The 22882-nt window shown below is 33.0% G+C and overlaps 1 protein-coding gene and 1 non-coding gene across 4 annotated transcripts in view; both read right to left on the minus strand.

The window, feature by feature from the left end:
* LOC126740724 (coiled-coil domain-containing protein AGAP005037) overlaps window positions 1–22882 on the minus strand; it is a 196606-nt gene that overhangs the window by 155686 nt on the left and 18038 nt on the right. For 2 of the 3 annotated variants that reach the window (XM_050446858.1, XM_050446865.1), the window contains one exon: window positions 8250–8297. In XM_050446858.1, coding sequence (XP_050302815.1) covers window positions 8250–8297 — 48 coding nt within the window. Of the gene's footprint in view, window positions 1–8249; window positions 8298–12132; window positions 12764–22882 lie in introns of those variants that run through there. The other variant, XM_050446863.1, reaches the window with a different exon arrangement.
* Window positions 8377–8449, minus strand: Trnak-uuu (transfer RNA lysine (anticodon UUU)). Its single transcript has one exon. It is a non-coding gene; the product is annotated as a tRNA-Lys (tRNA).

Below are 22882 nucleotides of genomic sequence, written 5' to 3' on the forward strand. Positions count from 1 at the left end.
CCGTACATTTTCTTCTTGGGTATTGCAAAAACAACAAATGGATGTCGATTTTTCGAAAAAAATTTTGTTTACCGATGAGGCACGCTTTCACCTTAATGGCTTTGTTAATAAACAAAATTGCCGAATTTGGGGCGAAGAAAATGCTAGAGTCATTCATGAGAAGAAAATGCATCCATTAAGAGTCACTGTTTGGTGCGGACTTTGGACAGGTGGAGTAATTGGACCGTACTTCTTAGAGGACGAGGCTGAAAATGCAGTTACCGTGAACAGCGAACTCTATCGTAATATGCTCATTGAGTTTTTATGGCCTCAATTGGATGGGCGGTATGTGGTACCAACAGGATGGTGCGACATGTCACACTACACGTGAAGCAATTCAATTGTTGCAAAGAAAGATTCCCGGTCGTGTCATTTCACGGAATGGAGACCAGAACTGGCCCGCAAGATCATGCGATTTAACGCCTTGTGACTTTTTTCTTTGGGGTTTTTTAAAATCCCTCGTATACGCTAATAACCCAACAACAATCCCACAGTTGAAAAACGAAATTAGATGTTTTATTAGCGAAATTGGGCCGCAATTATGTGAAAATGAGTCTGTCACGAAAGTCGAGGCGGCCATTTGCCAGATATTATTTTTCACGTTTAATTGCAGTGTATTAGCTTTACATTAAAATATAAATAACACTCAGTTTTAAATAAATTATGACTTTTATTTACCAATTAAACGTGCGCTCTTATTGGGACACCCTTTATTTTCAGATTATATCTATAATTCCAATGAATTTAATGGCTCACATGCCATACTACACTCAAAGAGTTGTCGAGTTATACAAGGTATGTCATGGTGAATAAAAAAGACTATATTATATATTGTTAGGTTGTTGATATTGTTCATTTCTTCAGTGCTTTTTCTAAAAAAAACTACCAATTTTTTTTTTTAAGTCTTTCTAGTTGAGTCCTTGCATTTTTTGCGTATGATTCAAAGTTTTCGAATAAAAACCATCTCGTGCATGTTCTATGTCAGTTTACATCAAAATCAAAATTTTTCTTTTACAAGATCTGTACTAGAAAAAAGAAAAATATTACTGGAAATAAGTTGCATCGAATCCACGATCCTGAAACAAAAACTCATAATTCGCTGTCAACAACGATTGATTTATGGATGATGAATTCGATCCATTTGGAAGAGTACACACAAAAAACTGATGAAATTCGAATGATCTTCACTAAAGTTTTACTAGAGCCAGTTGAATTCCAAAGAAATCCTGGATATTTTAGAATCTTCAGATCTATTCCAAAGTCTAAATTATTTGCAAGAAACAGAAAATTAAAGGTTAAGTACTTTTAGGATCAAAATGTGGAATATCGTACATAAGACTCGTGAGGGATCACTGAAATTCGACCAAAAGTTCTTAGATCTTGAAGAAAGTGTCCATGTCCTTGAGCGTAAATAGATTTGGAGGTACTGACATGAATCAGATGTTCATATAAGAATCCTGATGAGTTTTTGGAGCCTCACCTATAGTTTTACGTCTTCTACCAGGCCTAAAGACCTTAAGTTTGTCTCAACCTTCTCTCAATTCAAATAAACTCAAATGAGGAGTTTTCTTACAGAATATGAATTTTTCCAAGAAAATTTTAACTAAAGAAATGTGTGGCATCTAGAAAACTCAAGATTTGCTCTCGAAAAAGAATAATCTAATAAACGAATTCTGTCTATTAAAACTACTATTAAGCCAGAAGTTCATTTAAGAATCTTCATGGATATTCAGAGCCTCACCAAGAACTATCAGTTCCAAAGAACTTGGAAATGTCAACGAGCCCCCTTGGCTCCACGTCTGTAGATTAGATGTAAAGATGTTAGTTTATCTGATCCTTGTCTTAATGAAATGAAGAATTTTCTTGCAGAATTTTTTTGAAGCAAATTCTAATTGGAGCTAATATTCGTGAAAGGTAATTTAGGAAACTTGCGGTTCACGACTTGAAAAACGACTAATTTAGGACTGACTTCTGACCATTGGAGGTACTGACAGGAATCAGAAGTTATCAGAGGCCAAAGAATTTGGAAATGCGATTCAGTAATTCAAAATGTAAGCCTTAATATTTTGAATTACTGAATCGAACTATAGCACGTAACCCAAAAACATTCTCGTATTTTGACTCATTCGATTGTGGTAAAAGTTTTAATATAAATAACCTTAAAATTTAGTAGTCTACAGTAGTAATTTAAAGCCACTATGGCACATTCGGTTGCACCAGCACTATATACCATCATAATTTCTACTGAGACAGTCTATACACATATTGCTACAGTTTTAGATTTTGTATAGTTCCAAGAAATTTGACTTAATTTGACTCTAGAGTAAACTAGAAGGAAAATTGTAGTTTTATGACCCACCCATGTAAGCGTTACAGTATCTATTTTTGGATGAAAAACATGCATGTAGTATGTACTCCTTCGAATGTTTAACCTATCTTTTCTACTAGTCATTAGAATAAAATCTAGGATTTGTATCTAGTTTATTATTAAATCATTGCATTCATTTTCATTAATCTTAGAAAAGGGAAAGTTTCTAAAAAGTTGTGTACTATCAACAACGTATATGTTTTGATATTTTAAGATATTGGTTGGGATAGAACTTTTACAAAGGATCTTATAAAAAAATTATATTTGATATATTAAGTCCTAGAATCACGTAAAGCAAATGTTTTTATAGCTATTAGACTAAGACTATGAACTTCCTTTGACATACTGCTTGATAAATATTTGGTTTTCGTGTGCTGGTAAAAAACTGTTTAATTAAAAGCAAAAACTTCGACACTCTATACATATATTTTCAGACATTTTCAGACATTTTGCAATTCCAAGACATTTCAGAAATCATATGCTATACTTTAATTGTTTTCAAGATATATGAGAGTTGGAAATGACGTGACTACATTTGTTTTTAGGGTTATAGCCCCTGAAATACTATTTAAGATAAATGAACACGGTTTTTTAGTGATAGATCGTAAAAAGCCAATTCAAAATTAATAAAATATAGATGAGCTGCTTGATTAAAAATAATGAGTTTGATATTTACTGCTTTAGATTTTCGCGAAGTTATAAATGAAAAAATACTACTTGAAAATGTCAAATTTCAAAAAAGATGGCATTTGACACTCCTACAAACAACATCAGAAGAAGTATAAACCATGTCCCTCTATTATAAGCCATCTGGTCTCCATATATATCTTTTAAACTGATATTACTGAGCCAAGCTAATCAAAGTCACGATTATATGATTATATAATCATATAATCATGACTTTGAGGCTTTGGCAAAAGAAGATTTGACATCACAACACTGTTAAAATATGGTATAAAGGTAAATTTGGAATTGAAGGTGATACCAAGATTATTTATCTGACAGAGTCTGCTCAAGATGATTTTGTTAAAAAAGTAGTTGTAAGTAAAGGAATTTTTGATCTTGAATTCACATTATACCTTGGCACATTTTCAGCCTGTTATCAACACATTAAGTCTTCAAGAAATCTAAGCAGTCATGCATAATGTATGTTAAAGAATAGCCTTTAGTCGTCGGCAATTGCCAGTGAGTTAACCAAATCATTTATCAACAAAACAACTAACAATGGATCCACGTTTGAACCCTGAGATACAACCGAGGAAACCTTAAGGAATTTGAATCTATGACTAGAAAGGCAGGACGACGTTTGACATAATAGTCAAAAAAAAAAGACAGATTTAATAAAATTTCAAATATTTGTGAATAAATATGCAGAGGATTTAGGCAGTAGTTAAGTACCTGATCAAAATCTAAAAAATATATTAAATAGACTGTAAAAAATATTTAATTTTAATTACATTTGTGCGACTTTGTATTAACAGTAAGTCAATACGTCAATATGGATATTTTGTTAGTGCATGATAGGTAGATAGATAGTGAGGATAATAGGTCTATTACAGACTAATGTGCATTCGAGAGTGGAAACTGGATGAACCAGTGAAAAACTAAAACACCGAACTGGTCTATCTATAAAATATATTATAATTTATTTAGAATGTTGTGGAACAATCTGAGCAATATTTAGTCCGGTATAAAAAGTCCCTGACAAATATAAGAGAGAGAAATAGCAAAATGTAATAAATGTTCTAGAAGAATATCTTCTACATTTCATTATTCAATTTTCCCCTCTATGATATCGTGTTTTGGTCTTCGATGTTCTGGTAGTCGTTTGTCTGAATTTTTATAGACAAAATCTAGACTCATCTGACCAAAGGACTGTACATAATATGTAATAAATAATATACAAAGAACATTTAACTCAGGCAGAGATTTGAGAAATTAGGTCACCTTCACACGTTAGCAAAACTATCTATTGAAATGTGGATTCTATCTGCTTGATGTAGATATATTTATCTTTTGCGATAGCTCAAGGCATAAATAAGACAATCGTGAACCTCGGTGGTAATAGAATTTCCGCTTTGAACAGTTTTACTTAACCCTTATGTGACTGGAAAGAAAAACACCTTCTAAGGACGGCGTGGGTACCCGGGTACCTACTATGTATTTTATATAGAGCCGTGGCTTTTTCTGTGAATTTCTACCCTTAACTATAAACATGCACATCTGTGTGGGTTTTTCCCTATCTCTGGCGCCTCGGATTGTTTATGTTTTTGCACAAGATCAGTTCATATTCGTCAGTAACGCGTTGTACCCACTTGAGTAGAGTTTGAATTACGTTAAATCTAAAGTATTTTTTATTCGTTAAAATGTAGAGTGAAGCCGGTCCTAGTCGAAGCGATAGTGCAAGAGGAAGATGGCGGAAGACAAAAAATGTCAAAGTTAATACAGAGTACAAAAGGAGGTAAATTAAATAATAATAGGAATATTATAATAGGTTGACCTATTCGGAATTAGAAGAAGCCTTAGAACACCTAAGTGATGAAGAAGAAGAGCCATTTATTGCTTCTGATGAAGAGGAGTATATTCCACAACTGTCAGATGGAGAGGGCGAGGATTCTGATGTTGAAAACGATCCTGTTGTAGAGCTAGAAGATTCGGAGTCTGATGATGACGTTCATCCAGATTTAGCTTCACAATTCCATTGAACTAGTAAAGATGGCACTCAGTGGAATGACTCACCTACACCACAACGACAAACGGTAGGTCGAAATATTTTGCGTGAATTAAGTGGTGCACCAGCCTTAAGTCGTTTATATACGCCCAAAGACATTTTCAAAACTATTATATCCCCAGAAATGTGTACCCTGATTCTAAAATATAGCAATAAAAAAGGGAATAAAGTTACGGAGGAATATAACCAAAGGTTATTGGCAATAACTAAGCCACTGAAAACATTTTCTCCAAAAGTATTTATTCCATTTACTGATGTAGAACTAGATGCATTTTTCGGAATTTAATTACTGCTGGTTTACATAGGTTCAATAAAGAACATATTTCTGAAATGTGGAAGATGGATTCGCTCCCTTTCTTTCGCACAGCTATGCCTCGTGATCGCTTCAAAATGTTTCTAAGATTTATTCGGTTTGATGACCAGAATACGCGTATAGAATGTGCAAAGACAGATAAAGCAGCTCCAATTCGAGATATCTGGATTATGCTGAATTCATATTTGGCAAAAAAATATCGGCCAACAGAGTGTATTACAGTAGATGAACAATTATTTCCATATAGAGGACACACTAAGTTTACCCAGTACATTCCCTCGAAACCAGCAAAATATGGAATAAATGTTTTTTGGGCTTGTGATGCGATAAATTGCTATCCTCTAAAGGGTCAGCTATATACCAGCAAACCACCAGGTGGTGAACGTCAGGCAAATATTGGTGAGAGAACAGTATTGGACTTAGTTGCACCTTATAACGGATCAGGAAGAAATATCACAACAAACAATTTTTTTACAAGTTTGCAACTTGCTCGTACTTTAAATTCATGGAATATGACTTTAGTAGGAACAGTTAGAAAAAATAAAACGTTTATACCTTCCAATATGCAAGCACAAAAAGATAGAGCCATAAATTCAACCATTTTTGCATTCAACAAAGATGCTACATTGTGCTCTTATGATCCAAAAAAAAAACAAGGCAGTGATTTTTTTATCAACTATGCAGACAACAGGCGAAGTAGATAATACTTCTGTTGCAAAGCCTGAAATTAACAGATATTATAACAAAACTAAAGGCGGTGTTGACACTATGGACCAAATGCTATGTGAATTTACTGTCAAACGTAGAACAAATCGCTGGCCATTAGCATTTTTTTTCAACATAATTGACGTTGCTAGTTTAGCTTCTTATTGTATATACAAAGAACCTAATCCTTCTTTCAAAGCTACTAATCAACGTCGGCGATTTTTAAAAGATCTTGGTAATGAGCTGTGTTTGTCAAGTATCCAAATAAGATCCCAAATTCCAAAAGTTGTTGGTAATCATTTTACTCGTCAGGCTATAGAAATGGTACTTCACCGACGAATACCTGTTCCTTAAGATAATCCAGTTAGAGAACAAGCAGTTTGTGAACGAGATGCATCTGGACGTGTAAATGTGGTTGGTAGTTGCCAAATATGCCGAGAGCGAACCCATAAATAAAGAAAAACTCGTAAAGCCTGTAAATCGTGCTCGAAACCAGTTTGTAATGAGCATTCAGTGGCTCAAACTATTTGTCAAAACTGTAATTCATAAGTAATGTTTTTTAGTGTTTTTAAGTGTTTGTTTGCTATGTTGCGTTAATTTGTACCTCACTGTAATTTTCTATGACTTCTTATTACTGTATATAGAATAAAACATATGAATTTAACTCTTAAAAATTTTATTAGTATTATAAACATAGTATAGGTACCCGGATAACCATCCAGTCAACTATGGGTGAACATTTTTTACAACTTATTTACTTTGAAAATAAAAAACAAATAATTTCAAATTTTGACAATAACTTAAAAAAACCAAATTAAGAAATGTCACAAAAGTACAAGCTTCATCGAAGGTGAGTTAAAAATATATTCATATCTGAAAACTGAAAAGGTACCCGGGTACCTTTCCAGTCACATAAGGGCTCTATATCCTTCGAAAATACCCATGATTTGATAAATCCCTCTATAAATAAAATTACTGCTTGAGCACATTTAGCCGATTTGCAATCTAAAATCGTATCCGATAGTGTATGACGAGCCAAAGCTCATCCGACCGAATTTCCGAGCTATGGCTGGGATGTACTAATTGTGACGTGACGTCACGCCTAGCGCTTCTGTCGTTTTAATTCGATTTCCTTATCTAGCGTTAATCCGAATGTTTATTTACGGAAAGCTGGAAACGAATATTGCACATATTCGCTTGCTCAAAGGGTAAATAAGACTTACTGGGGGATTTAATTGGAGATGCTTGACGAGAATATGGAACGGATATTCGATTCTGAAGATAATATTAATGGGGATAAATTAATGAGAATTGTACGCACTAGCGCATTTAATTCATTACCCCAGATGATGCTGGATTTTCCATATAATTTGTATAGAACGTGGCATTTTCTGAAAACTCCTTTCTTCACCCTTGAAACTTCACAAAGTTCATTCATCGAATTTATGAACGATAATACCGCAGCGTTATATGTTTTATCAGATTCAAGTCAAAGATCACGATTTTGAATAGCAGTCAATATTTTAATAAAAATTTGATATATGTAAGAACCAACATGAAAATCACCAGTTATAAAGAACGATGACGTTCTGAAAGTGTTCATACTATTTTCTAGTTGTATATGAGAACTATTGAACTTCTTTAAAGATGTGAAGCTGGCTACTTGCTTTGTCATAGAGAGAAAAATTGATTATATCATAGGTTATAGATAACTCAGATAAGCTTCATCTGCTGAAGAAGTCATGTTGATGTCAAGAGAAGTATCACTCTGGAATTAAGGCAGATGAGACTCTGGAAACTGAATTCACCTCTTTAGCTGGCTTCTTTGAAGTATAATGTACTATTGAACAGACCATTTTAAATATCACAAAAGCGAATTGCAATAATAATTTGGAAAGGAACTACACAGAAGGTTAAGATTCTTCTATGGCGCTTGATCTTTTTCAAATTGACCACACATTAAACATTAAAATTAAATTACGTCACGTACCAAAAATTAAGAAATAAAAAAATATATGAATAATTAAAACTCTTATATATATCTGAATATTCATTAGAAGAAGATAAATTCATATGGTACGGTAGGCACTTACTTCCGTCATTTGTTTTCCCGGACTTTCCATCTGAATTCCAGTCCTCTTCTGCAAGAAAAAAAAAACGTGTAATAAATCATCAATTAAATAAATGTAAATTATTCAATTTAATTAAAAAAAAAAGTTTCGCCCGAGCAGGGACTTGAACCCTGGACCCTTGGATTAAAAGTCCAATGCTCTACCGACTGAGCTACCCGGGCAGATGTGAATCACTTAATACGTAAATACTACTTGCGTACTATAGCTACGTTTACAACGCGCGGATCTATTAGGTCCATAGATTAAATGAGAAGACTATTTTTATTTAGTACAGTCCTGTTTACACGGACTGATTTTAATGGGTTAAATTAGTGCAGGGTTATCTCTAGGATCAAAATGTCATTCGAAGGGAGTTTATCAGTTAAGACGAAGAATTATAGGACATAACCTCTAAATCTTTATAAGTGTTATTGTTGTTTAAAAATAATAATTTTTTTTCAAGGCTTAAACTTATCCTTCTCTTCCTCTGCTTCTTAATTTTTGTGTACGAAAACAAAAATCTCGTAAGCTAACATCCATCAATAAAATGTCAAACATAGGTACCGAAAAAAAAATAAATTTAATCTGCCGTTTGGAAAGCATCAAATGCGCGTATCAAATTTTAGTGCGCTGAACCATTTACTGATTTGTTTTTGTTTGTTTACAGAAACGTCACTTGTCAATCAATGACAAATGACAAGACGATCGTGTACCATTATTTACTGACCAACAGTTGCAATGTTGCCAGCTTTAAATCTGATTCATGACGTCACGGATCTAAATGTCATATGGATTGATGAGGTGCTCGCTTACTGAAACTATTTATCATGGAAATGAGAAATAGAGTCAGAGTTATTCCGTGCATATAAGGATAAATTATAATCTAATCGTAGTAAATATTATCCCACGGTTAGTAAATTTTACATAACTAACTAACTAATGACATAACCTAAAATGAAATTTTTAAAGCTCTCAAAAGTTAACCTCAAAATTCTCTAGATTTTGTTAAATATGACGTCAGTGGAGGGAAGGTTACCTCGTGGCTTTCAAACCAATCAGAAGCTCGCATTGATTTCTGAACTTCCCTGCAATACGTCATCCAGTGAATTTATTTAAAATTGTTTTGAACCTACAGGATTAAACCAATAATTAATGAAATAACAATTCCACCATAATCTCTCCATATATATATATCCTTTTGTCTGTATATGTTACCGGACTATCCTAGTTCAAAATACATAAAGTTCGATATAATCAGCTCTGAAGTTCTGTTTATGTACTCTTGTGTTGTCTTTCTTTAGTCGATTTAAAATTGCATCCCATTAAAAGAGTCCCATTAAAAGAAGGTTTTATTTTAATAATTTTGGAATATATTCGATGCTCACTCAAAACCTGTATGGCATCATGTAATCTGTCTATCGTTGTCATATCTGTCACGTGTCAATCATTATGTCAGTTGTCATGTTTAAGCATTAAAGGTGTTACCAGTGTTACCACTAATAAATGGGCGTTATTACCACAGAAAACAGACCAAGGATTTTCCTCTTTGTGTTCTGTGGTTATTACAAATCTGCAATAGGTTTACAGGTAAGGGTTTCTTATTTTTTTCTTTCGTTGATATATTGCTGCAAGTTTTTATTTTCATTAGATACATTAATATAAATAATATAATAAAATTAATAATGTACCAGCCTTAAGACACCTCAAATTAAGATTAATTCGCTTTGAACACTAAAATTATCCATTTTGGTGGAAAAATCACTGAGTTGGCAAAACTGGTCAAAGCAATTCATTTTATATTATACGAGGGCGGGTCAAGAAGTCCGTGACTTTTTCAATTTCCCGCCCTTTAATGGAAATGGCAACTCTGCTCCTGTCAACAGAGAACTGTCAGTTGACGCATGTCAAAATTTGAACAAGCTGCGTCATTTAGTTTCTGTTTGACAGCTGTTGATAGCAGACTACCACTCGTTTTGAGAAGAAAATGGAAAAAGGTGAATTTCGTGTGCTCATTAAGCATTATTTTTTCACGGAAAAAAACCATCACTCAAACCAAGGCTAAGCTTGATAAATATTATGGGGACTCTGCACCATACATTTCCATGGTAAAAAAGTGGTTTACTGAATTTCGATGTAGCCGTACAAGCACGGAAGATGCCGAACGTTCTGGATGCCCAGTCGAGGTCTCTACATCCAAAACAATCGAAAAAATTCACGGAGATTGAAAGTGAGAGAGATTGTGGAATCCATAGGCATCTCACATGGTTCAGTAGTTTCAAATTTGAATGATCATTTGGGTATGAGAAAGCTTTCCGCAAGATGGGTGCCGCGTTTGCTCACAATCGACCACAAATGCAACCGTGTGACAATTTCCCAGAAGTGTTTGGCGTTATTCAACCGCAATATGGACGAATTTTTGCGTCGTTTTGCCACCGTGGACGAAACGTGGATCCACCACAATACGCCGGAGACCAAACAGCAGTCAAAACAGTGGATTTCTCGGGGTGAATCGGCGCCCAAGAAGGCAAAGGTGGGTTTGTCAGCCAATAAAGTCATGGCGACCGTTGTTTAAGATGCACGCGGTATAATCCACATTGACTATCTTCAAAAGGGGAAAACAATGGAGAATAATATACCAACTTATTGGATAGATTCAATGAGGAACTGAAAGAAAAAAGACTACATTTGGCCAAAAAAAAAGTTCTTTTCCACCACCAGGACAATGCAAGGGTTTCCCCCCCTCTGCAGTTTCCATGGCAAAAATCCATGAATTAGGTTACGAATTACTTCCTCATCTGCCCTATTCTCCAGATTTAGCCCCCAGTGACTATTTCGTATTCCCAAACTTAAAGAAATGGCTCGGCGGAAAGAGATTTGACTCCAACGACGAAATCATCTCTCAAACAAATGCCTATTTTGATGACCTCGACAAATCATATTTTTCCGAAGGGGTAAAAAAATTGGAGAAACGTTGGACTAAGTGTATAGAACTCAAAGGAGACTATGTTGAAAAATAAAATAACTTTTTATATAAAAACCTGTCTTTTATCCAAAAAGTCACGGACTTATTGACCCGCCCTCGTATGCTAGTAAGTACATCCTATTAACAGTAATATCATTGCAATACATAACCTAAAAATGCTGTGATTCATGAAGTACGTCTTTGACATAATGGGTTTAGGAAAAGCAATGTTGCCAACTCAAAGAATCTATGTTGAAAAAATATATATATATATATTTTTTTTAATTTGGTGAGCACTGTAAATATTAATATACCACACATTTTTAGACGACTCTATTGAAATACAAATGGAAATCGTTAAATTATTTTTTTATTAAGTTGAAAATTTCATCATGGATCCAAACAGTAAGTGGATTTGACAGATGCATCTAAAGAAAGCAATGTTACCAACTACGAAAAAATGTTCCTATTTCTCAGAAAAATTTAAAATGGAAACCAAGAGATAAAATGAGAATGTATTCCAAGAGGTGTATTTTTGCTATGCAAGGCTGTAAGCTCTAAAATGTAATTTTCAAAATAGGTAGTTTTATAGAAGCGTTCGATACAGTCGAGCCTAAATTGATCCTTAGAGGAGGCTTTTACGAAATTTTCTAAAAAACAGCATACATTTTAATATAAGACTACATAACCTAGCTTTCGAATACAGGGAATTTTGGTGAAAAGTGTTGGTAGCACTCGGGGTAAGAGCCGTTCCCAATTTGCTGTGCTGCTAAAAGCTTCTAAACATCTACAAAAATAATCAAGGGCGTGATTAAAAATTGGCCTAGGAAATCTATAAGCATGGCACAAAACTTGCCACCACACTTCCATTTCACCTTAATTATTCATTTAACATTTAATCACCTGAGCATTCGTCTGAAATATCATCTTCGTCTGTAAAACTGTTTCTGCAACACTGACTGCATCTTGTACACATCTCACTCACCACTTGTTGGACTCACCACTGTACAGTTTTTTTTTTAGGAGTGTATATATCGCGATACTGATAAAACACTAGACTGATGAACTCGCAGTGTCACCCCGTGTGTACCAGCAGACGTTGATTCACAAGAAGAGACAAGACAAAAATAAAATTCAACTTATAAATATAGAGAGTAACTGTCTATTTCGAGTTTCTCTTCTTCCGCGAGCGGACTGCACGTTGTTAAATAAGACATTAACGTTATAAAACTAATAAGAGGAGATTTTTGTTATTGTTCGAACATATGCCTCAGTCATTATTAGTTTAAAGTGTCTATAATATAGTTCGCTGTGTGCTTTTAATTATGTTGATTTTTAAGTGTTTACAGATGTTTGGTTGGTGAAATAGTGGGTTTGGAAAAATGTAGGTCAAGAGCCTCCTGATGCGATAGATCGTAAAAATTAATATGTATGTGTAAGAAAATTGATTTATCTTCCACTCAAAATTTTACTAAAATCCTGTAAAATTTCGTCAATGTAGCAACGTCGCTCGGGTGGTGCTATCTTAACGATACTAACGGCTAAGTTTGTTTAAATAATCCAGTGTTGCCTTTTTACGCATGGTGAAATAGCAGCTTTTGAAAATTAATATGTATAGATATATGGTAAATTTATTTTTCATTAAATGCTTCCAATGTTTCCCTAGATCAAATGGAAATTTGGATCTGGCAACACTAGTCAGGCAATGTCTATGATATCGAGAAGTTTCAACTATCAATCTTATATTATACTAGCGGGCAAGTTTTTATAATCGATCCGATATTGCCACTTATTTATTTTCCTTTATCTTTTCTTTTGAAGTCTTTTTAAACTATACAATATCACTCAGGATAAGCGACTATATTTCCGTATTCGTTCCAATGTTGCCAACATATTTTTAGTTTCATGACATACCTTTTTTCATACAAATATTGAGTCGAGTGTCGAATTAAAGCAAATTTTTAAGGTAAGTATTCATATGTAATTGGACAAACTGCAATAGAAAAACACAATTAGTACAATAATTATAGATTTGATCATTTATCGCCAGAAACTAAGGCTATGCTCGGCTAAACAGTCGTTTTAACAGCCTTTTCTGAACATCCTGGATATAAAAAGGGTTCAAAAAGTGCTGTCTTAGACTTGGCATAAGGTGTAGACCAAGAATATCTTACAAATTGTCCGAAATAGAGTGGCTTAATATGAATGGACAGGACACATTTGGCAGTAGCTTTTTATGAAAATGATTTAATTTAAATGTCCTCCATATCTCCACCGCAAAATTAAATATCGCACCAATGTTCATATCAGTATCCAAAAATTAAACCTTTATTTAACTATACCACCTCATAATCATCTCACTATAGAATTTCATTTCTATCTGATCTTTCTTATTTTCTAATTAGTTAATCTCCGTCTCCTTCTCTCTCTGCCCCTTTCTCTTTTTTTTTCAATTTCTTTTGTAATATATATAGTTTGTAGTTTAATTACGAAATATTTAATTTATAATTCGGTCTTAATTTCCCTATATTTCTGATAAATGTTTAATGAAATATTTTGTACATGTTACACAGGTATGGAAAAATTAGGCGTTATTGCCATATCGTGTAAACTTTCCTACGTTGTCTCTGTTGTCAGCATTGCAACATTTTAAATTTGACACCATCACAAACACTGTCGAATAAGTTATTATTATTTTACGTATAACAATCATATAAGCAAGGACAAAATAAGAATGGACGTAGGTTTAAATGAAGTTTTTGCAAAAAGCAGTTGGCAACACTGGCTGGCATAAATCTCACTCGACCTAATGAAACCAAATCCATTAATTTTCTCTACACCCTCTATAAAAAAATCAGCTGTTCCGCGCCCCATATACAATAACGATCGCACCGTAAATATACAGGAGCCTTCACCCCCCCGAGATCATCCCCCGTCCGTAAAGGGTCGCGGCAGCCGCATGACTAGAATTTTCCGCGTTTCTTGGGCCTCCTAGTTTCGGGTTTCCCACGGGAGGCGCCCGAGGGAGCCACTGTGGCCTTTTCCACCATGTGCCGACGACTACGCCGGAAATTAGGACGAGATAAATTGATATTTGGGGTGGATAAAAGGGCGGCTTTTTTTTCTGTTGTTTAGGATGGGGATGTATATGTTTTTTAGTTGAGTCGAGTGCCGATTTGGTAGATAAGGAGGAAAACATGCCTTTTATGCCGAGCAAGGGAAATTTCAGCCCTCCTTGTTGAGCCCCTCGTTGCTTTTGTAGAATTTAGACACAATATTGTTGCAAATGTTGTCATAAGTGCAACGAGAAAATTTTAGGTTGGTAAAACTGTTCTCAATTCGAATTGTCAGTTGTCGAGGGCCTTGAAAAAGCTTCTATTCCTCGACATACAGATGGCGGTAAGAAAGCAAAATTATCTTCTCGACACTACACGGACTCAAGCATTTTTTATATTCCTTTACCTTGCAGACGCTTTCTTTAAACTACCGAAAAATTAATTTTTTTAAATCAAATTTTGCCAAAAATCTTTAAAAAGATTGATTGGTTGATTGGTCTTATATTTTGCACAATTTTTTTCGAAGAGGTTTAGTTCTGTGTGTTGTGTGTCAACTGTGATTACTTAATTTTCATTTAGGTCTGCTGACATGTAGGATAAAAGAACATTTCTATAAAAGCAGTTAATTATATTGTAAAAAAACAGAAATTCACAGTAAAAATTTCGAAGCGAATATAGTAATTGCATTTGCGTAAGTAGTTATTGCAATAATTTTTTTTGTGAAAATGGCAAGTACAAATGTAAACAAAAGTGAGAAATCGATTCTGAGAAGAAGAAGCTATTCTGTGGATAGCAAAAGACATAGATTTCCTGGCTTTTTTCAGGCCCAATATATTTAATACTTGGGTTTAGATTCTTAAGCCTTGAAACCATGAACATCTCAGTAATAAACCATTTTTTTTTGTTAAACCATTTGTTAACTTTTAAGGGTCAAGTTGGATAAGGAGTCAATTAAAATCCAAGCTCTTCAAACCTTTTTTTCCCTCCTTGCCAACGTTTCGGCCTATATTAGGCCTTCTTCAGGCAAACAAAAAATCAAAACTTCTCGTTAGATTTTAAAAAGAACATAGCTGTATGTTTTAAATGATTCCATTTGGTTTATTCGTTTTGAGGCTATAAAGCTGCTGGTGTGTAAGTAACAACAATAATGAAGTGTAATACTTACACACTTAGTGTATTTAGTTACACACCAGCAGATATATTGTAAATGATATATTATTATAATTAATGCTAATGATACCCAGTGAAGGTAAATACGCAGCAGAATTCATCTTGGTTCTAGATAGACTTATTGACAGTATCAATGTCAAAACTTTGCTCTATTTAAGTGTTAATTTGTTAATAGTCTTTTAAAATAATAGTGTTAATTTTCATTGAACTTTTATAATATAATATAATTTTTTTCTAATATACTCCTGAGAATTTGTGACCAAAGATTGTGTATTAGAAGTGGTATTCTGTGGTATTATTATGAGTCCATGGTTAAAGAAAACTATTTGTTTCTTACCGATGTTGTTGAGTGTTACAAATGTTAAACATCATTTCTTTGATTTATTGTAGGACCCTGAAGATGCATAAAATTTAATTTAATAATATCGAAACGTCGGCAAGAAACAAATAGTTTTTTTTTAACCATTGACCAGTACAATCCCAAATTACTACTTCTAATAGTAATACATTTTGTCAATATTTTATCTTTTGTTTTGTCTACTATAATTTTGATTTATTACGTCTTTTTTTAATAGTTATTTAATTTATTATATTTATTAAAATTTTATTATAAATAGCGTTTTGTAACAGCTTTACAAACTTTGTTCTTTATACAACAAATTCTGAATTAAATTAAGTTGTAGGTTTTTATTGTAAATTTTAGCCAAAATTCTTATATTTTATTTATTGTTTTACGAAACTTGTATAAATGTTATTTGTTATTGTATAACTTGTGATTTTTTTGCTATAACCCCTTTTCACAATATAGTCATACAATTTTTGAATATTTTTTGTTTAATTTCTAAAACCCAAACCTATGTATTCAGTAGGAAATATATGGGTCTTTTAGAAAATATAATACGCAAATAAAAAAAGTGATAAATGAAAGACTTTGTTTAATATAGAGACAAAAAAGTGCCAATTTAACACTTTTTCTCTATTTGTGTACCATAGTTTCCGCAAGAACCACACATTTCCCACTAATTTTAAGCGCACGGTATAGTAGAGAAAATTCAAATTTGGCGCCATAATCAAGTTTTAAATTTCCCGCTACTATGGCGCTAGAAACGGATTTTTGTTTCTGGTTAGTACTACTCCTTAACATTTAGAGGGCGCAGCATTCAATCGACGGTTCAGTGTTCTATGGGTTCTTATAGAATATTCCTATCTAAGAAATATTAATCTATGGACGTATTCTGTGATTTTCCCAGTAAATGTTAATTTTTATCATAGCCGAGTCGAATATACTAATTTAAACAACCCCGATGCATGAATAAATTTCCCAACTATGTAAAAATTATCAAATATGCTTTGCTTAAGATAATCATAGACAATCTTAAGCATTAGCTTTTTAACCCTTTGTGATAAAAGTTCAAAACTATTTATTTTTTGTTACTATTGCAATATTCGATTGGTGTGAATTAAATATTGGATTGCACGAAAATAGGCTAACTAATTTGTTTACACACTTACACTATTGAACACGGTTACTTACGACTATTTGAAATATTTATTTTCGCCGTATTTATTTCCTACTATTTATGTCAGATTTAAATACCGCGCCAATATTCCAAACAGCATCGCGGTGATTCCTTATATACTTCACTGACCATGATTCCGGAAGATTTCACCTTGACGTCGTGCGGTATGCCACTTATGTCATTCTAAAATGACGAAGAATTAGCTGGTGTTCACGACGTTTTCAATATGGTTACACTTAATTTCGACTACATGATCGATCTATATAGTTTTGAAGGAACTTCTCTTTTTAAAAATTTGGTTATCACTCTCGGTACAAGACTACAGTCTTTTAAATACTATTGGTGGTATTCCAATGGGACTGCCGGCCTTATCAGTGTTTAAACCTTTGAGAACTTTTTCAAGATGGTATTTAAGAAGCCATTCTTGGCAATTCGGTGGTACTTTGCCTTGTGGGTCTACAGTAAAGTTTGATGTCAATATCCGACACTGGAAGTCTACTTTTTCTATTGCAATTCCATTCCATATTTCGTATTCAAATTTTTGACCTACCGAAACTTTGACCAACTACTTTTATTCAGACCAGAACGTTCTTGCATTACTGCATTTACTGCTGTATTATTGCCTCTTTCATCATTTAAAAAATATGTTTTCATTATCTAGTGAAACTGGGCCTAAGACGGGTTATCTTCTCGGAAAATTTGTTGTCTGTACCACAATTACTAGGCTTCATTATCGAAAAGTCATCTTTTTATTGCACAGATAGATAGATATGAGTACCAACACTTCATTACGATCGTCAATGATACTGGTCTAAGATAGCAACTAGATTTTCTTAATTTTGCATTATCTTTATGGCATTTTAATGAGCTACCGCTACCTCAATCATCTAGACTTAATGATTTTTTTTATACAGGTAAGCTACAGAATACTTTGGTTGGGATGAGTTAGACACTTCAGTTTTATTCTCCTTGGCTCTCTGTTTTCTTTATTTCCAGCCTTTTCCACCCTTTAAGCATGGCTGGTAGTTTGGTTTTTTCGACATTTTATAATGATATATCAGTAAGAATGGATTTTCTTCCGTAACAAGAAAAAAATTAACGAAAATATAGTATTGCATTATTTTTGTAGATATTTTAAGCATATAGATGTGCAAAAATAATCCGGTCTAAGAATCGGGGACGATCGTAATAGATTTGGGTAAGAAAAATGATTTTATAAAAATCAATGATAATACAGGATGACTTCCTGATTTTGCAAAATGATCAAGTCTCAAAGAGTGGGTATTTATATCAATGAAAACTGAGATATGACATTTTAAATTTTAAGAGTCTCTCTGCTGAGCACTATCCAGGCTTTTTGTTAAAGAAATGCAATCTGCATGTCGTATATCGTATACCAGAGGACCATTTAAATAGATTCTTTAATGTAATGATAAAAGTTCTTAAAATAATTGATGTACATGAAACTCTTATTGTAATAGGAAATTTAAATGTTCATTATGGTAAAACGGATACTAGAGCTCTAGAACTGTGTAATTTTCTCAGGTTCTCCTCCTAAGTCAGAACCAGAGGTGCCTGGATAATATCTTCACTAAAACTGATGGATTTTCTAAGCCAGTTGATCTGACTCACATCTCAGACTACAAAGGTATTTTTTTCAAATCCAATACTTTTCAGAGTCATATTTTCAAACCAGGGTTGATAAATAAAATTGAAAATTATCAACCGACCCTTACAGACCTAAATTCCTCATTAAAAAATGTAATAATTTTTTATTAATAAATAGTAAAGCAATTTATAGCTTGCAATACATTTCCTAAATTTCTAAAAACTGCAAGGCTACCTGTTTTCAAAAACAAAAGCTCAATTGATAATTGCAACAATTACTGTCCAATATTGCAGTTAAAAAAATATAATTTTACAGTTTTTAAAATGACGACATTCAACTTCTTAATCGATTTCAATCGTTGCATTTCCAAAAAAAAAAAACAGTCTCCGAAGTTTGGGGTATCACAAGGATCGGTGCTTATGATACATATCTCAATATAAAATATTTTAAATTTTCACTTATACAAAGAAAAACATCATAAATAAGCCATTTTCTCGACTTTAAAGTTCTCAAAAAAAGAAGTGTGAATGCGAATAGTTCCCAAACTCTGACATCCGGACCACGGTCGTTATTCAAAAGATATAAGCGCGATTCCCTGTTTTCTTTCCACATAATATTGGTTTTTCCGGGAGACTTTTATTGCGACATTTCTATACTAAGCCAGATTGAGTGCAAGAAATCGATTAAAACACTTTCTAGGGAATTTATTTCTTATACGACTGCTACGAAATGTATCCTTTCAGATATATCTTTTGATAATGGAGCAGCATCATCCCATAATGCATTCGAGAACATTCATCACTCTGATCGAAATGACTACCCGTGACGACATCTAACAATCAGGATTTAAAACATAAATTAAGGTAACTGGATCCGAAATTAAGTTTTCTTACGCCGTATAATGCGCACTTTACCTTAAAACCAGATTTTGATGGATCAACCACTTATTCTTGGAAAGCGGAGCGGCTTTATCCCATATCAGAAAGGGTAAAAGGTAATGGGTCTAAGCCTTTGAGAAACCGGGGCGTAGCTAACGTAAATTAATGAATAAACGGTTTAAAAGTTTACCTTAGCTAGTTACTCTAAGAGCGTCAAAAAATCCACTTTCTACGCCTCATCGCGTTTCGTATTACCTAAAAACCTTTTTCATGTCGGCAAACAATTTAGGCATAACATATCGTATTGCGGATATTCTATCCCTTGATAATCGCTTATCTTTTGGCAAGCGAATCCGTGTGCCCGATATATCATTTTTCCTTAAAAGAACCGAAGAATCTGATATCGACCGAATTGCGAATTTGTTTCTGTTTTTTTTTTGACTTGATGTAGCAGTTTTGTTCATGATGCTTTTATATTTATAAAGTTGTCAACAAAAAGTTAAAAAAAATCGTTGGAACACTAAATGACCCTCAATAGCTTATTCACCCAATAACTTTTAAAATGCATTTCTAGAGATAGCGGCAAAAAAGTTACAGCAAGTTTTTTAGGAACTAATTTGAGAATTCATTCGTCAGGTCCAAATTTCGGCAATATCTGACAAATTACTAATTTTTTAAAAAATTCATAAGAACACTAAATAAACCTTTAACCTTTCCCTACCCACTGCTCTTAAAATCACTTCGGTAACTATAATAGCCATGAAGTAAACGCAAATTCTGTTGAGCGACAAACCTAAGTGCATCTGACGGGCCCAAATTTCCGAGATATTTGAAAAACTAAAAAAACTAACAAAAACTAATTCTTCTTTATTAGATAGTATTTAAATCATCATCCTAGCTATAGCAACAAAAAAATTACAGCAAGTTTTCTTAAGAAACAATTAGAGGTTCATGGGTCGGCTCCAAATTTCAGTGATATCTCAAGAACTAATAATTTCTTTTAAAATTCATAAATACCCCAAACGACCCACTAATCTTCCTTTATACAACAATTTTTAAATCACTTTTCTAACTATAACATCAAATGAGTTACAGCAAATTTTCTTGGGGTCATTCGGGTCCAGGGATATTTATTTAACGGGTCAAGTTCAAAAAAATCAGAAAAAGTTAAAATTTCTTTAAAAAATTATAAGAACATTAAATAAACCTTTAACCATTCTTAACACGACTGTATTTAAATAAAAAATTTTCTAGCAATAGCAGCATTGAGGTAATTTAATTATTTTTTTGCAAGACAAATCTGTCCATAACTCAGAATATAGTCAAAAACCTTTAAATTCAATTTGGTATCTCATGTACCGAACACTTGAGTACTCAATAGTGTCTAGTTTTTAAGTCTCTAATTTTAAAAAATTTCCTGATAAATAGAGAGCGTCTCTAGTATCTACACTTTTTTACATTATTCACTATATTCCATAGACAAATCTGATCATATCTCAGAAAATAGTCATAAATCTTTAAAAGTAATTGAGTTTCTTATGTACAGAATACTTAAGGGCTTAATATTGTCCAGTTTTAAGGCTCTTTACAAAATTCCTTAAAAAATAGGGAGTGTCTCTGGTCTCTAAACTTTTTTATATTATTCACTATACTCGCTAGACAAATCTGTCCATGTCTCAGAAAATAGTCAAAAATCTTTAATTATCAATTACTGTACCATGTATAGAACATTTGACTACTTATTAGTGTCAAATTTTTAAGTCTCTAACTTTAAAAAAACTCCTGAAAAATAGAGAGCGTTTTTAGTCAAATATGTTCATATCTCAGAAAATAGTCGAAAATCTTTAAGTTTGATTTAGTGTCTTATGTATAGAACACTTAAGTGTTCAATAATTTCTAGTTTTTAAGTATCTAACTTAAAGAAAATTTCTGAAAAATATAGGGCATTTATAAGGGCTACACTTTTTTACATTATTCACTAAACCCCCTAGACAAATCTGTCCATATCTCAGAAAATAATCAAAAATCTTTAAATTTAATTTAGTGTCTCATGTACAAAACACTTAAGGGCTCAATAGTATTTAGATCTCAAGTCTCTAACTTAAACAAAATTCCTGAAAAATAGAGAGCGGTTCTTGTCTATACATTTTTTACATTATTTACTACACCTCCTAGACAAATCTGTCTATATCTCAGAAAATAGTCAAAAATCTTTAAATTTAATTAAGTGTCTCATGTACAGAACATTTAAGGGCTCAATAGTGTCTAGATTTTAAGTCTCTAACTTAAAGAAAATTCCTGAAAAATAAAGAGCGGTTCTTGTCTATACATTTTTTTACATTATTCAACTCTACCTCCTAGACAAATCTGTCCATATCTCAGAACATAGTCATAAATTTTTAAAATTAATTGAGTGTTTCATGTACAGACCACTTGAGGGCTTAATGGTCTCCAGTTAGAAATCATAAAGAAGCCGAGATTTTCAACTCAAAAAGTTGGAATCTTGAAGCCCAACAACATACCTATGATGTACATCTAAAGAAGTTGGAGATAATGCAGAAACTTCTTCTAAAAATAATGTTTGGCAAGGAAAGGCGATATCCAAGCGATTTACTGTAGAAAGAAAACCGCTTATTAGATATTCACCAAATCTTTTGTTTTAAGATGCTAACAAGGCAACACAAAAAAAGGAGCGAACTATAAAACATTACACACGATCACAATACTAGACATAAAAATAATAAGATAAATAAAACTGACAGGACATATAAAAGAATTGGGCAAAGATCTCTACAATTCTTGGGACCACATGTATACCGCTTCATTCCACAGAACTTATGAAATATTTTATATATTCCATCTTTTAAAACAGGCCTAAAAAAATGGTTACTGGAGCAAGGTAGAACAGCTTGCATAAAGTATATAAACTTATATAGATTCTAAACCTAATTAACAAAAATAATCAAGACAATTTTGAAGTTAGATAATAGTGAATATTGGGATCAATGCGTGGGAATTCGTTCATTGTATTACTGGGGTAAGGAGAGAAAAGAGAAAAAGGAAAAAGAGAGAAAGGGGAAAGAGAAGAAAAACTACAATAAAATTTTGATATATAGACTTAACGCTAACATGAACATTCATTAAATGAGATAGATTAAAACAGGAAAAATAATCCCTAATATAATGGGGCACTCATTTATTGTTAATATAAAGTTTGCTCATTGTTGTATATATTAATGCTATTATTAGGTATTGGGTAAATTTAAGTTATAACTCTACACCCACGCACAAACCACTCGTTTCAGTGGGGTTTACTTATTATTTATTTCTTTACACGCTTTAGAATTAAGGAAAGTAATATAGGTTAAATTGTAATTTGGAAATAAATAAATAAACAAAAAAAAAATAGCAATATTTCTA

This window comes from Anthonomus grandis, chromosome 9 (genome assembly GCF_022605725.1).
Source record: "Anthonomus grandis grandis chromosome 9, icAntGran1.3, whole genome shotgun sequence".
Classification (NCBI taxonomy): Eukaryota; Metazoa; Arthropoda; class Insecta; order Coleoptera; family Curculionidae; genus Anthonomus; species Anthonomus grandis.